The following is a 15,487-nucleotide window of genomic DNA, read 5'->3' on the forward strand; positions in this document are numbered from 1 at the left end:
CTTTGATAACTTTCAGTATAACTTTTGATGATGCATTTCAAACATCACTTCAAATATATTGGTGGACAAAAATGACATATAATCACTAAACTATATGTACGCAAAAAACAATGTGCACGACTTCCACTAATATGCTGAAAAAAATGACACACAAGGCAACGGAAAAGGAACACGACAAATTAATTACTGCCTCATATCAGTAATTTCCATGTGGGGGCAGATTTGTTTTGATATATCTGCTGGTCCATCTGAGCCTTTCACTCATGTAATCTGAACGAGGTTTCAGAAGATATCGACTCGCTCCTCCTCGTGCGTGGGAGGAAAAGGCCTTGAGGCTGCGGGCCATCCCTGAACCGTTGGGGGGGAAAGAGACGAGGATTTGCTTTTAAGTCTAAACAGGTAAGAAAAAAATAGCAGCGAAGCAAGGCCGAGTAGATTAACAGGATTTATGAGCAGCAGTATTTAAGCAGGGGAGACAGTTGGCAGGTGGAAAGCTGTTACAGATGTTTTAGAGAGAACCCGACTTTCAGCTTCAGGTTCAGAGCAACAACAGAGCGCTACAGGTAGGTTTCACACGCCAACCAAGCTCAAAATGTTTTCACAATTCTGGTGTTAATGATAAAATGAGATTTCACGGTCATGAAACTGATCTGAACTTTTGAACTTTCTGTAACAAAAACAAATGATAAAACAGCCAAGTAAGAGAAAAAAAAAGCACCAGTTGCAGACTTACCTGTAAATAATTTAGTTAAAATATCTTCATATGCAATATATTGTATATTTATTGTTTAAATTGACTTTTATATATAAATGTGACTTAAAGGTTTTTGCTGATGACTATTAGGTGGATATATATGAGGATGCAAGTGTGCATAGAGGGGTTTAATTAAAACACGGGCCTTAAAATTCAATGAGCTCATTGATCATATTTGGCCTGCTGGTCTTCAATTTGTTTAAATTATTTATAACACAAAGTTTAATGAATATGTTTTAATCCACTCATGCCCGGGGAACACAGTTTTAAGTTAATAATTTAGTCTGGACAGTAATCTTCTGTCTTTTTGTTTCCTAAAGAAAACATTTTTACTCCCTGTGGTATCCACATGTAGATTTGGGTTTTCTTCTGCGGGCTCGGAGAGATCCGTGTCTGAGATTTCTTTCACCATCTCTGATGTCAGCATTCAAAATTTGCATGTTAAAAACAAACTTTACAGACAGAACACAGTTTTTCTTTTGAGTGCGGTGAGAAATGGAAACAATATTATTTTATTCTACTTTTTAGTACTTAAACTTAACAGAACTTTTTTTTTTTCACTGACTTAATGTTAAGATTATTTTGTCCGTTTTTTATTAGATGTAACGACATCTGGTCACAGTATGTTGATTATTAAAAGTAATCTGCACAGTTTTTTATTGATTTGTTTGAGTTTTGTAACGTTGTTTTGTCTGTAAACTAATTTAATTTACCTCAGGTGGAAGCAGAAAGTTCAGAGATGGATATCTTTTCATCTAATCAAATACAAACTTGAGATATATTCTTTAAACAGAAACTAGCTGGATTGTTGTAATTTAATTTAAATCCTGATAGACGGTCTCCAGGAGGAACATTAATTTCTAGGTAAGTAAATCCTGTTAAAAGAAGCCCTCTGAAAATAACTTTGTTTTCCACTTTTAAATTGATCTCCACCATTATACATTTCATTACAGATTATACTCTCTTTATACAGGACATGCGTACTACTTACTACCACTGCTACTAGTCCTGCGATGGTTCACAATCTGGCTTCAACAATGACACAGATTTCTAAAGCTCAGCTGCTCCTGATGCTGTCAGATATTAAACGCAGATGATTTCATTGTAATTGCAGAGGTGTTACAAGTCTAAAATGTTTTAAATGAATCTCTACTGTAGATCAAATACCGCCGTTAATCCACAATCCCTGAACCATTTAATCACCACGGAGTTGACACACGGCGAGGCTCACACACTTTAATCCACATGAATTTGTTGGATCCTCTGACATGTTTTTTTTTTTTGAAGTGTCTGATGTTGAGACCTGATCCCCTCTTGTGGCAGGTGTCTGCGCTGCACCTGGCAGAGGATGCAGCTGGTTGTCATGGCAGCTGTGCTGGCACTGGCGGGGGCAGGGCAGGACTGCCTCGACTGTCACCTGACGTCCTACACCATCGAAGTGGAGAGCTGTGGCACCACCGAGTACGTCAACACCACCGTGTGTGTAGGACACTGCTACAACGAGGTGACGGATGACTCAAACTCTCAACATATTGAACATATTGCCTCCAACTTGTTTATGATAACGAACGAGACTGATGACACTCCGCATTTAGTCTGCTTTTATGCATGAATATTTTAATATATTTTATTTTTCTATGGCGAGCTTGAGGACGTTTTTTTTCTTTTTTCACCTTTACAACTTTATCACATATACATGTAGACAGTTACAGTAAATCAGGATGAAAAGAAATTATAAGCTAGAAGGTTAAACCAGTAGTTTTATGACCTCATAAATTGTAGATATATTAACATACAGAATGTGTCTCAATTGAACCAAACTTACGGATGTGAATAAACCTTTAACAGTGACAGACGTCCTATTAGGTGTAGTTGTGGACAAGAATCAGTTCATTTCTGAACACAGAGGTGGAGGCAGGAATTTCAGAGCTGGACAAATAGAAACTAGATTATGACATCTTAAAGAAATGTTACTAACGTCAGTGTTATTTAAGGAGGCTCAGTTCAAACCAAACTCACCTCATTTTACAGTTCATTTGTAGAAAAATCTTTCAACTTTGTGGTTTATTCGCCGTTTTGGTTCTGTCACTTTTCAAAATAAAGAGCGTCACAGGAGCCCTCGATGCACGAATACCGCTCTGATATCGCTGCACATCCTCCTGGGATCTCTGCTCAGACAGATGTAGGAGGAGCAGCTCTTTATGAAAACCAAAAGCATCACGCAGGACCCCACACACCTTCTCTGCGCCGCTTCTCAGTGGCTCTAATAGGATTAATAGACGGAGCTCAACCTTTCATTCAGTGGCTGCGCGCCTCTTTGATCTGAGCCCCGTCACAGCCAACCTCGTTCCACGCCGGTGATTGTGTGTCACAATCTATTTACATTTGTATCCATTCATTTTGAAATTTTAATGTGAATCTGTTCATCATTACCTTATTCGTGTTTAATATGTGATTACATTATCATGAAATCTCCATCATTTTAAAAACCTGTCAAGGAAGTAAAGATTATAGGAGGTTTTAATCCAGTGTTTGACATTATGGTCGCCATATCACGCTGTGTCCTTCTTCTCATTCGTCTTGTTTGAGTGAGAACGAAGACCAAAGTCCGCCGTTACACGCGTTCAGTTGAAATGACCACAGTTCACATTCATCTGATGTTTCAACCCCGATTATTCTCATTTAAAAGCCGAGATGGTTCTGGCGCAAAAAGCATCATCCTTTCATGTTTTTAAATGCCGGTGTTGATGACAGGATCCCGTCTACATCAGCCATCACGAGTGGCCCGAACAGAAAATCTGCAACGGCGACTGGTCCGAGGAGGTGAAGTTCATCGAAGGGTGTCCAGAGGCCGTCAAATACCCCGTCGCCAGAAACTGCAACTGTATCGCGTGTAACACGGAAAAGATGCACTGCGGCCGCGACCCGGCACACATACCCAACTGTGTGGCCGTTTAAAGAACCCCCAATGTTCTTCCTCCTGATTATCTTTGTGCCACTTTGACGTTAAATAAACAGGTATCGCTGACGTTTCTGTGTTTTTCCTCTTCCTTCTTTTTTTTTAATTTTTTTTAATTTTTTTACAACATTCATTGTGTTTTAAATTTTCTCCTTTTGTATGTTGACGTAACGACGGCCGCACCGACATTGCTTTTTGATCAAAATGATCAGTCAGTCTGTGGCAGCACATTTCAACCTGCTCTGTTCTCCAGCAATTGGCCAAAATGTCAAAAGTCACGGCAGAAGAAATTGTCTGTATATGCGGCAGAGAGATGGTGACTTTTAGAGTCTCTGAGAGATTAAATGTCCGACCAACAGTTTCCCTTTTTTTTTTTTAACCCTGAACGAGGCGACCGACCCCCACAATTCAATAATCCTGCGACTCAGGTTTTTCACGCCGAGAGCGGGAGGTCATCCGTGAGAAAATGAGAAGGACTCGCTTTTTTTTTTTTTTTTTTTTGACAGCTGGAAATGAAAATATAGAGTTTGCGTCCAAAAGCTCCACTAAATGTTCCTGCTGATCCGCAGCTCTCTTCAGGAGGCTTCACCAGAGAGAGGTAGAAATAGCTTCGTAGGGAAAATCCTCAAATCTCTTACAACTCCTTGTACCCTTGCAATGTCATAATGCTGCAGATATAATGTTAAGTACTTAAAGCTGTTTCTGTGTTTCCAGTCTATATATGCTGAGCTGAGCTCTCCCGGCTTCAAATTCATGGACTGAACTAGAAATCAAATAAGTGTAATACCTCTTAATGCTAGTGTCCAGTAGATTCTGTGTATTTGAATGTATTGCCTCCATCTTAACACTTTTCCAAATGTTCGCTGCTCACTCCAGCCAATATTAGATTGTTTTATGATGTCTCATTTGCTCTGTACTTCAGATAACTTCTGTCTGAAAATACATAAACTGCCAACATTGTGTGTTTGGATTTGAGGAGGCCTCAATGTGAATACAAAGCAAAAAAAACATTAAAAAAATAAACGGACTCAGTATCAGAAGTCAATCACTGACCAGTAGAATCAGTGTTTGACGTTTTGTCTGCAGGACCGCATTAAAATTCAGGACAGTAGAATCCAACAGTCCACACAGTCAGAACTAAAGGACATATCTGCAGGGAGATGAGAAGAGGAATGAAGCAGCTCTCTACACTGACGTCTGCTGAACTCTCATCGTTTCATCTTGGAAAAAGGCTTGTTTTTAAAAGCAGGTGCATCTTCTACGTCTGCGGATGGTTTGTTTGAAATCGTATTAATCCAGAGGCTTGAATAAACCTGAGGCTCCTGCTGACGATACACGCAGCAATAAGCTTTTAACTACCTTCAGTGTTGTGACTTGGCATTACACCAGTTTGATCCTAACAAGATCTGCGTAGTGTATAATTTAAATGAACTGTATATTGCGTTGTCAGCATTCCTTCCACGACCGGCGACCCTACCCTGGCAGATGTCGGTTTGATGTGCCAGTTTGGTAGATTTTTTTTTTTTTTTCAGGACTGTGAAATCGTTGTATATATCTTTTCTGACAAGGCTTTTCTCATTAATTGAGTGCCCCATAAATTTAGTATTGCGCTGCCGTTACGTTGAGAAACTAACAAGAGATAGATTAAACAAAGCAGCGGAGTATACTCGTAGACTACGAGCTCTAACTACAGTAGATCGTGCATTTCCGATAATGCAACTCGGCAGCGTTTTACATGAACTCGTTCCATCTCTGAGGTCGCGTCACAGCAACCGGTCCTCATCTATTATGAAAGCGCCATCTTAACCAAGGTCGCAGAGAATTGCACGTTCCCTGAAGATTGAAGACTGAAATCCATGCAGCATCGGTCGTGCTTTATTTTTGTTGCATTAAAATGTGTCAGAGTTGCAGTTGGGACGTTTTAGACCACGTTCAATAACATCTGCGTTTACTGACTTAGCGTTATTTTACTCTCTAATTTCTAGTTTTGATGAGGCGTGGCAAAAATTGTAATTTTCTTTCGAGGGTATTTCAAATTTTGCTCTGGTCTGGTGATAAAGACAAGTAAACTCAAAATTGCCTTTGATCCGGAGAGCCCAATGTTGTAAACTTGGGTCTCACAGTTTTGCACTGACTGTTACTGACTGATTTTAGGGATGTTTTGTCGGGTGGAAGTTTAAAAAAAAAAGAACAAAAAATAGCTTAAAGGGTTAAAAACTCATCAAGAGAATAAACCACTGCCGGCTACCAAGCTGGTAGCGCGAAGGTCAAAGCCGAAACACCTTTAACAAGTAAAACAATCGATGAAATGATCAACGATCGCAAAAAGAGGTCAGAAGAGAAACACGCCGTGGGATGATTACAGAACGTTTACAGACCGATGCGGTCTGAAGAAAAAAAAAAAACAACATGCGAGAAACAAAGTATTTGTTGGACACAGAAATGTTTCCAGAGTCTCGATGCAGCGATAACGGAGCCCGCGGGGCGAAGCTGACCTGAGCGCCTCGCAGAGGAGGGCGAGCCGGCGTGTAGAGATGGACCGTGACCCGGAGGCACCGCCGCTTTCTCACTCTATCGCAACATCAACATTTGCCGTTTTCCCGACACGAGCAGCCCGAGGCGTTCGTCCAGCAGAGGGTGCGACATCATCTCCGGCAAGGAATCCGGACATAAGATACGGTTTTCAAGAAGAGCAGGAACCACCAGCGCCTGACGAACTACCTGAAGGCATCATTTCTGCCGCTTACAGCTTCGGTTAAATGACGCGAATCGATTCCCCCCCTCACCCCCCCCGAACTGTAGAGCCACATTTGGAAAATCAATCTCTTGTTAGTTTCATATTTATGGACAAATCCCACTTTTAAATCGATCCTGTAATTAATTTCCTCAGCTCGAGGCCGTCCAGAAAAATGTTGATAAAATCTGAGGTTGCATTTCAGAGATAAGCAGCTCACAAACCAACACGTTTCAGCTTTCTTGCCCGCGGTTCAGATTTATCAGTGGATTAGCAGGACCGTAAATTAATTCAGGGCTTGGGGGGGTAATTTTTCTGTTATTTTTCAATTAGTGTTCATAAATTCTGAAAGCCCGAAGTGAGCTCTTTAAATTCAGAGAACGGATCGGACCAACAGTTCAAAACCCAAAGATATTTAATTGAAGACAGAGGAAGGCGGCAAATCGTCACATTCAAAAAGGTGCAACCAGCTAATATTTGGTATTTGGAGTCTACCACGTTGGTCCCCACTGAAATATCTCAACACCCATTGGCGTGAAATTTGGTGCAGACGTTCGTGTCAGCCTCAAGGTGAACCGCGATCCCTTAACTCTTAATGTCGTACTTTCACCAAGCCAGAATTTAAAGCCGTTCGCACACGAATACCTGCAAAGCTGAAGATGTCGTCGTCGCCCTCAGTCACGTTTTCTGCTCCGAGATAATGAGCAAAAGATTAGCGCACTAAACCGAAACGGCGCCGGTCGGGAATATAAAAGCCCGTCGAGCTGTAGCTGCGGGCGTCGGCGTGGTAAAGTTATAGCGCTCGGCCGAAAGCACACGTTTCCCGTCGATGGAATTTGCCATTTTCCATTTTACCGAAGTGCCTGGGAGTTCGTCGGAGTCACGATCGAGCGGAAGAAGCGACGGCCCTCTCACGTCGTCTTCCAGTCAGACCTTCGACCTCCTCACCTTCATCCCGCAGACTCGCGCGCAAGACTGCGGTTCGGTGTGAACACTGCAGGCGTGACATCCGCCGACACGTTCCCGTCCGTCGGGGTCACGGCGTCCTTTAATAGCGGCTTGTTTTTTTTTTTTTTTTTTTTTTTATCCGGCGGCTCCCCGGAGGTTCGCAGCTCGCTGCTCACCGACGACCGCCGCAGCCAATATTGATCGAGACGTTTTATCAAGTTTATAGACGAGCCTGTCGACCTGTTTCCTCTGCCGGAGGCAGGGAATAGACACGATGATGTAGTGGATGGCTCCATGACCGGCCGTGATGGATCGAGATCGGGACGGGCTGTTTATCGATGTTGCATCGCGGTATGAAACTAAATGTCATCTCGGATTTTGGATATCGTAACATTTTGACACGGCAGGAGTGATGTCACAGTCAAGTGAAGAAATGTTTGGAATTTGCTCGACTGTTTTAGGCTTTATATTATTTGTCTTAGAATTAAATAAAAAAAAAGCCTTTATTGTCACTTTACAAAATACGAGATTTGGAGTGCTGCTCCTGATCAGTGCAATTTGAAAAGACAAAGCATATACGCACAAAAACAAAAAACAGACAAACAAAGACACGTCCTAGAAATATAGAGATATAATAAATACTTATAAAATGGAGAAATAAATCAACATATTGAACTTAAGTGAATCTCACACCAAGGGTGTTTGTAAAATGTGGCTCAGTGGTGGTCAGATGAGGAAATTAAGAGTTTCTGAGTTCAGGGAAAGAAACTATTTTAAAGTCTGTTCCTGCAGCTGTTAAGTCATTTTATCCACATTGTTAATGATTATTTATTAAATATACCGCATGTATGATAATGGCTGACTCAGCTCTGACGGTGCAGATGAATATTTACTTTGCAGGACTTTGCTGACGAATGCTGTTACGATGTGTTACTTTGCTGTTTTGTACTTTCCTGCATCTGTTTCATGTTTTTTATTTTTATGTGTGGTATCCTCCTGATTTTAACTGATGTGTTTTTAGCCCAAACTGTTAAAAGCAGCCGGGCTCTACGTCACATTTCAGTGTCAGCTGTCTTTGGGAAAAAAATAAAAAAAAAAAACTCCTGAACTCCTGAGCTGCTGCAGCACAAATTGTCCCTCTGGGAAAATATTTAAAACTCAAATTTAAATGTGGAACAAAACTGGCGTCGCCGTGATGAATGACTTGTTTGCATCGACTCGCTCTCTGCTCCCGTCGACGGGAGTTTTGTTTTATAAATATTAATAAGCTTTATTTATATGCAGCCCTTTCAAAATGAGCTAAATAAAATGCGGTGTGAACACAGTGGCGGTGAAAAGCACAAATAACACAACAGCACTCCTACATTTGATAAAACAGCAGGGGTTTTTGTGACGTTACGTAATCTTGACTGCACACATTTCTCTTCCAAGACCACGAGCGCTTGCATTTTATTTACATGAATAAATATCTCACCGGTTTAATTCCTCAACGTTCAGAAATTTGGCAGCGCCCTGGTGTTCACCACCGGCTAACCCCCCCCTCCGTGGACACGAACAGAGGATACCTGCGTGACATTTGACCTCCGGCTGAGCTCAAGGACAGCAGGATGTGGAGAAATGAGACGTCGCCTGTCTGAGGGGCTGCGCAGGTCTTTCTTTAGCCGGCGTGATGAAGTGCTGTCAGGCCGGCTGCCGGCTGCCTCGGGTCAGGACGTACAGCAGGAAATGAAAAGGACGGCTCTCCAGTGTGATCGGGGCAAAACACGACCTCGTGGAAATAAAAATGAATCACACGTCAGGTTTAATTTACCAGCTGGATCGCTGAGGTGACTCCACGCACACACATTGATGAATGCTTTCAGTTGTTACGAGGCCTTGGCGTGACGGAGGAAGGATTAGCTTCGTCCTCCAAGCTGGCCTCTGATCGATCACAGATGCTCCGATCACCGACGTCCTGACCGTCAAACCACACCGAGTCTCCTGTTTATTTATTCTGACTCAGTTGCACAAAGCAGCTCGTCATGTGTAGTTTATAATCATTTGCGTCCAGTTTAGTACAAACCACGATGCGTTTCTTAAATGCTCCTTTACCTCTCATCTATTTGTCATTTTATTTATTTGCTCTAGTTTTAATTGACTTTTTTTTTTTTTTTTAAATGACCTTCTTTATGGTCTGTAATCTTGTTTCAGATCAACAGTTGTGACTGTGATGAGCGTAAAGAACCAAGATTTCTGAGTGGAGATTTAGCGAGAACTAATTAATATGAAGGTATTGTTGTGAAGTTTGAACACTGCAAAGTGTTTTTCTCCGTTTACTGTAAAATACTCAGTGGTGAAATAATGGAAAATTTCACTGTTTATTACTTACGATTATTGATTAATGTAAGTTTTCTTGTATATTTTTGGTCCAACCTTTTTTAAACTATATAGTTCACTTATCTTTCTTAAATTTTACTGAAACTCTTAATCTCTTCAGCTCTTTAAATGTTTGGCGTTCTCGTCAGCTGCCCGTTTCAAACGTGTTTTCTCTGCTGTAAAAACCCAATTAGACAAGAAATTTAAAATGTTCTTAAAAATATACAAATTATGACAAACTTATTTTAAAGCAATAACACTCTAAAAAAAAAATTCAGCAACTTTCACTTGAATTAGTTGGATATTCAAGGTGAGGTGAAACATGATCTTACTTTATTCCCACCTTTGGAAATGTCACAGTAAAACAGTACAGACATTAAAAAGCAAGAAAACATTTATTGACATTAATTGGCACTGGAAAAAAAAAAAAAAAAAAAACCTGAAGGAAATACAAACACAGATTTTAAGAACGGAGTTTCTACCAATCTCTGATAAATATTCATTATTGTTGTGGAAGATTTCTTTAAAAGCGCCACCGTCTTGAATGCGCCATCGGTCTGACTTGCATCCGAATCCCCGGAGAGGCCGTTTGACTTCCCAGAAGCCCCCTGACACCATCTGATTGAGCATCGAAAAGATCCGCTGGAAGCTAGACAGCAAACTTGTTCCGGATGATTTCTCCCCCCTCCACCTCCACCTGCTCGTACAGCCACTTCCTGTCGCAGCGGCACTCCACGCCGCACTTGCGCGATCCGCACTCGGGGCACGGGTAGAAGCATCCCATGCAGTCCACGTCCAGACAGTCGCACATGTCCTTGCCGTTGGAGAGCAGCCGGCCTTTGTTGTCGTACACTCTGCTTTTGGCTCCGACGGCCTGCCTGATCAACAGTTCAAACTGACGTGATGTGATCTCTTCACTCGGATGCAACAGGCTGAGTTAGATGTGTTGAAGCGTTTTACTTACCCCCCCTCCTCCTCCCTCCCTCCCTCCCTCTAAACCCCCCGGAGGTTTTCTTTTAATTACTTTTTCAGTTTTATTTATGTCTGACATCATGACAGTGTAAAAAGGATCGGCGCTGAATATAAACTGCGTCCGACGCATTCTGGCAAAGTCAATTAACACCACGCAGCGTTCAGCGAGGTGTAAAAAAAAAAACAACAACCTGGAAACACTTTCGGCTTTCACTTGGTTAAACTTAACTTAACGGTCAAACTTAGTTTCATATTTAAATATATATGATTAAAACAACCCAGAACCTGAAGAGACATCCAAGTTACTGAAAACTCTTGCAGGATTGGTTATCACCAGTTTGGGATGTTCAGTTTATTCCAGCTGTTGTTTTGTCATAAAGTGCTTTTATTTTTTTTTACACCAAAGTTCTCTAAACTATTCTAATTACTACTTCCAAATATAAATCGCTCATGTTTTTTTTTCCTTCTTTACACTTTTACTAGTCAGGTGACCTCAAGCTGGAGCTGACTGGGACTCTTAAAGGGACAGTAAACTCTCTCTCACCTGTCAGACAACTGTTTTCCTCCACGGCCGCCTCGTCCGCCCTACAACAACACAAATGAGTACATTTCATGTTGCGGTAACTTACCTCCACAATAAGTTATACATTTGCTATATTTAACCATAAGATAAAAGACAGACGTCTGAAGTCCATCGGGCCCAGTTCAGACAAAAGATTCACAACGAGAGGATTTGAAACTTGCAACGACTCCCAGTTCTCCCGTCTGCAACACTCTGGAAGCTGCCAGTTTACACCACGGCAACCAGACCGGGACGATGTGACATCTCCATAGCAACGACTTTCAGTACATCCGTTTTAACTGACGGCCTTTTTTTTTTTTTTTTTTTTTTCCAGGCTTTTTTGTGGTTGGCAATAATTTGCAGGGGTCTTAAAACATGAATGAGCATCGTGATAGTAAGTTAGTGGCAACGGTTCAGAGCAGTTTCAACGTTTAGAGGAGTTTCTGTCTCCTCTAATAATCAGAAACAAAAACACTAACTGTTGCGCCTTACTGTATAAAAACTGCGTCACAGGCGACACCGTCAGCTGGTTTGAGTCGAGCTGAGACGGGTCAGTTCACGCTGCTGTAACTTCTCCCTGCGACAGTTTGGTCTCGTCGCGAGTCTTCAGTCTGAATCTGATCTTAAAACAGCGCAGCGACTGTTTCCGGTGATCCGATTTAACCGGCGGATGCTGGAGAACGTTCTGCTGAAGCTCTAAGCCTCCGACAATAAATGCGTGAACATCCTATACTAAAGCTCCACCAGGTGCACCTTTATTAACAACTTAAAAAGTTAAGGAATCCTTGAAAAAAAGAATTGGCTTGTGTACACGCCGATTTAAAGTAAATGAGCTTTTATGCTCAAAAACACTAATTCGATACTTTGAAGAGTTGAACACAACAGGAAACTCACCCTCATGCCTCCTCTCTTGTCCCTGCGTAGGACCGCCTCTCTCGCTCGGTCTCTGTCTGCTTGCGTCGCCAGCTGAGGGACGACGTTCGTCTCCTTCGGGATGACGCCTCTTTTACGCAGCTCGATCTGTGGAATTGTCCCAGATATTCACTTCGCGTAAAAGAAGAACGGGCTCAACTCGTTTAGGCCGCGGACAAACGGTCGGGAGAAAAACGCACCTTGGAGGAGTCCTGGGTGAATATGGTGGGCACCGCATCCTCTCGCAGAAACTGCTTGCCGTTGTAGTCCCTGAAGCAGTCGGTCCTGAAGTGCTCCGAGCAGAGGCAGGTGTTGGTGGTCGGGATGAAGTTCTTCATCCCCAGGCTGTTCACCCATTTGCCGGCAAGTTGAGGTTTGCTGAGAGGAAACCTGGTGCGCAGGAGAGAGAGAGAGAGAGAGGAGAGCGTTTAAAACCCGGCAGCAGGATGTTGAGTTCAGCCGCCGTGTAAACTGTCTATCAAAGTAGACGATTTAAACACTCGACAACTCAGCGCAGAGGACAGAAAACATTCTTGGGCAGGAACATAAAGCTGAAGTATTAGTTGTCTTAACAGCAGTTCGAGCTGCTTTCCAAAATCTGAAAAATGCTGAAAACTTTTCCTTCTGCTCAAAATATTCATGTGGACAAATTAAACTGTCTGAAGCGTCAACAGGGGCCTAAATTTCATACAAAATGTCATCGATAATGTCAAGTAAGTTATTGTGACACGCAGCCGGGGGCCTCGGGTACAACAAAAGCGACTGTTTATTCAAACAAATGCATTTGGGTTCACAACCATCACTTCAATAAAGCTCTGCTGAGTAGTGAACAACAATCTCTCGTCTCTGTTTCAGTCCTTGACCCCTCCCCCACCGCCCTGGGGGAGAGCTGCACTGCTGCTTATCTTCATGTGAACCAAAGCACCTTGAGACACAGGAAGAGACTCCCTGAGACATACTGGGATTATTTACGATGAGCAGGTCAGCGTACTCAGCGTAACCACTTGGTGAAGGGAGAACTGACAGATTGTAGTACAGGGCCTCTTTCCACACATAAAAAAATGGTAAATATATAGAAGAGAGGGCTTTTTCTCCATCAAATAATATAATAACTAATCCCGCAAGTAGATAGATAGATAGATACTTTATTAATCCCACAAGGGGAAATTATTTCGCTACAGCAGCATTATAGGTACAGGAAAAGCAATAAAACAACAGTAAAAAAAAAAATCTGAAATATAAAAATGCACACTATATACAATAAATAGAATAAAATAAAATAGAATAATTAAATTCAATTAAAACTAACTAAACAATAGTGCAAAGATTTAAACAAACAAAGAAAAACAGACAACCAGCGGTGTAGAAGTGTTGAGCGTCTTCAGTGCAGGTTTGTCACTAATTCTTGGTTGAATCACCTCCAATTTACGTCCAAAAGCCTCGTCAGACATTTCTGGTGTTTACAATGTTGTTGTTTTTTAATATCTTTTAGTATTTGATTATATTTGAGTATTTATATGTATTATGAGGTTATTATTGGGAATCTTTTTTGACTCCCGGTTAGACTTATAAAGTTGTGTTAATAACATACAGGTGAGTTTAACATTTGATGTGTGTTCACATTATCAGGCTCGTTTAAAAACAACAACCAACGCGTGTTGAAATGCAGCAGCGGAAAATATTTGCAACAGGCCATCTTCATCTTTGGGGTGAATCTTACTTCTAATTTCTCACGTAACTTAAAGCTGTTCACTGGTGGTAAAGCTGTATGCTGCTGCGTTATTTGCATACTCACATCAATACAGTGGTGGCACAAGTACTCAGGTCATTTACTTAAATAAAAATACAAATGTAACAGTGAAAATACTTCAGTGTGCTTCAAGTTAAAAGTCCTGCGTTTAAAACTTTACTCTGGTAAACGTCTGTCTTTTCATCAAGTCAAACATATTTAAATAAAATGGAAAAACTCACGTAAAAAAGTACAAAAACTGCATTTTAAGTTGCGAGTTTGGTTGAGTACATATTAATACCATATTTAAACCATATTATACCATATTTAAACCATATTATACCATATTTAAACCATATTAATACCATATTATACCATATTTAAACCATATTATACCATATTTAAACCATATTAATACCATATTATACCATATTTAAACCATATTATACCATATTTAAACCATATTAATACCATATTATACCATATTTAAACCATATTTAAACCATATTAATACCATATTATACCATATTTAAACCATATTGTACCATATTTAAACCATATTAATACCATATTATACCATATTTAAACCATATTATACCATATTTAAACCATATTAATACCATATTATACCATATTTAAACCATATTATACCATATTTAAACCATATTAATACCATATTATACCATATTTAAACCATATTATACCATATTTAAACCATATTATACCATATTTAAACCATATTAATACCATATTATACCATATTTAAACCATATTGTACCATATTTAAACCATATTAATACCATATTATACCATATTTAAACCATATTATACCATATTTAAACCATATTAATACCATAAATATGCCACATTAATAGATGACACTAGATGAGGTTGAGATATGAGCTACAAGGAATAACAGCGTTAGCTCTGAATTGCACCTGAACGCGTTTACCAATGCAAATATTGTTTTCCTTTGAAATTGAACACTTATTTTCAGTGGCCAACCGGTAATAAAAAAAAATAAATAAAAATAAAATCATCCGTGTCAGTTTCTATCAAATTAACGTTGAGGCGAAAGTGTAAAACTTCAGCGCCTCCGCTCATCCGGGGAGCAAACTTACCTGTAAAATCGTATTTCCGACCCTTTGACGAACTTGTTGTTGCACCCTGTTGCCGCACAAATAACGGGCATGGTGTCCTCTCTGCAGAAACTTCGCGATGATGCAAACAATTGTGCACGAAAGACTGAACAGACATCAGTTTATACTCTTCTCGCTCGGCTTCTTCTTCTTCTTCTGCTTCTTCGGCAAAGAAAATGAAACCTTACTTCCGGTTCTGCTTTGGAGCAGTCTGCCCTCCAGCGGCGGGGTTGTGTTATTACTCAAGAATATAGATTATTGCGCCATTTTACTAAAACGACTTTCAGAGTTTGACTTTGTGTTTTGAATACGTGATTTTCACTGGTACTGAAATGTATTTTTTACATTTTTAGGACCCTCAATGCTTCTTCTATCACCAGCTGGTATAACTAAGACACCAGTTAGTGTAGTGAATGTATTTAT

At 40.6% G+C, this 15,487-nt stretch overlaps 2 protein-coding genes across 3 annotated transcripts; one reads left to right on the forward strand and one right to left on the reverse strand.

Moving 5' to 3' along the window:
• The first annotated feature begins 2,087 nt into the window (after positions 1-2,087).
• On the forward strand, positions 2,088-3,764 carry LOC138633554 (gonadotropin subunit beta-1-like). Its single transcript, XM_069719871.1, has 2 exons — positions 2,088-2,258; positions 3,509-3,764. The coding sequence occupies exons 1-2, from the start codon at positions 2,103-2,105 to the stop codon at positions 3,710-3,712; spliced, it is 360 nt and encodes a 119-aa protein (XP_069575972.1). The 5' UTR covers positions 2,088-2,102; the 3' UTR covers positions 3,713-3,764.
• A 6,302-nt stretch (positions 3,765-10,066) lies between these two features.
• On the reverse strand, positions 10,067-15,224 carry arl14ep (ADP-ribosylation factor-like 14 effector protein). Of its 2 annotated transcripts, none has more exons than XM_069719880.1 (5): positions 15,047-15,224; positions 12,397-12,586; positions 12,179-12,304; positions 11,267-11,307; positions 10,067-10,624 (listed from the first exon to the last, which is right to left on the reverse strand). In XM_069719880.1, exons 1-5 carry the CDS (start codon positions 15,115-15,117, stop codon positions 10,105-10,107), a joined length of 948 nt encoding a protein of 315 aa, XP_069575981.1. In that variant the 5' UTR covers positions 15,118-15,224; the 3' UTR covers positions 10,067-10,104. The 2 variants fall into 2 exon arrangements, with proteins under 2 accessions (XP_069575981.1, XP_069575983.1); XM_069719882.1 differs by having other exon boundaries at positions 10,309-10,628.
• Positions 15,225-15,487: the final 263 nt, after the last annotated feature.

This window comes from Brachyistius frenatus, unplaced genomic scaffold (genome assembly GCF_029030835.1).
Source record: "Brachyistius frenatus isolate BFR_SWC_R1_liver_20210118 unplaced genomic scaffold, ASM2903083v1 Contig_226, whole genome shotgun sequence".
In the NCBI taxonomy this organism is placed as follows: domain Eukaryota; kingdom Metazoa; phylum Chordata; class Actinopteri; family Embiotocidae; genus Brachyistius; species Brachyistius frenatus.